Here is a 216-nt window from a genome sequence, read left to right on the forward strand (position 1 = left end):
AACCCTAGCATGTTACCTGCAGCTTCAAGCTATGGTTATACACTGCATAGATAGATGAGGGTTTAGGGTTTAGGGTTTAGGAGTGCAAACAGCAACAGCAACAGCAGCAGCAGCAGCAACAGCAGCAGCAACACCAGCAGCAACAGCAGCAGCAGCAACAGTAGCAGCAGCAGCAGCAGCAACAGCAGCAACAGCAGCAGCAACAGCAGCAGCAGC

General features: G+C 52.3%; 1 protein-coding gene across 1 annotated transcript in view; it reads left to right on the top strand.

Moving 5' to 3' along the window:
• The window catches only part of EMH_0069150 (uncharacterized protein), a gene marked incomplete at both ends in the record, with an annotated part of 3,569 nt that overhangs the window by 2,568 nt on the left and 785 nt on the right, over positions 1-216 (top strand). Inside the window, one exon of the mRNA XM_013498835.1 lies at positions 81-213. Coding sequence (XP_013354289.1) covers positions 81-213 — 133 coding nt within the window. The remainder of the gene's footprint in view (positions 1-80; positions 214-216) is intronic.

This window comes from Eimeria mitis, genomic scaffold, assembly GCF_000499745.2.
Source record: "Eimeria mitis Houghton genomic scaffold, Emh_scaff3747, whole genome shotgun sequence".
NCBI lineage: Eukaryota > Apicomplexa > Conoidasida > Eucoccidiorida > Eimeriidae > Eimeria > Eimeria mitis.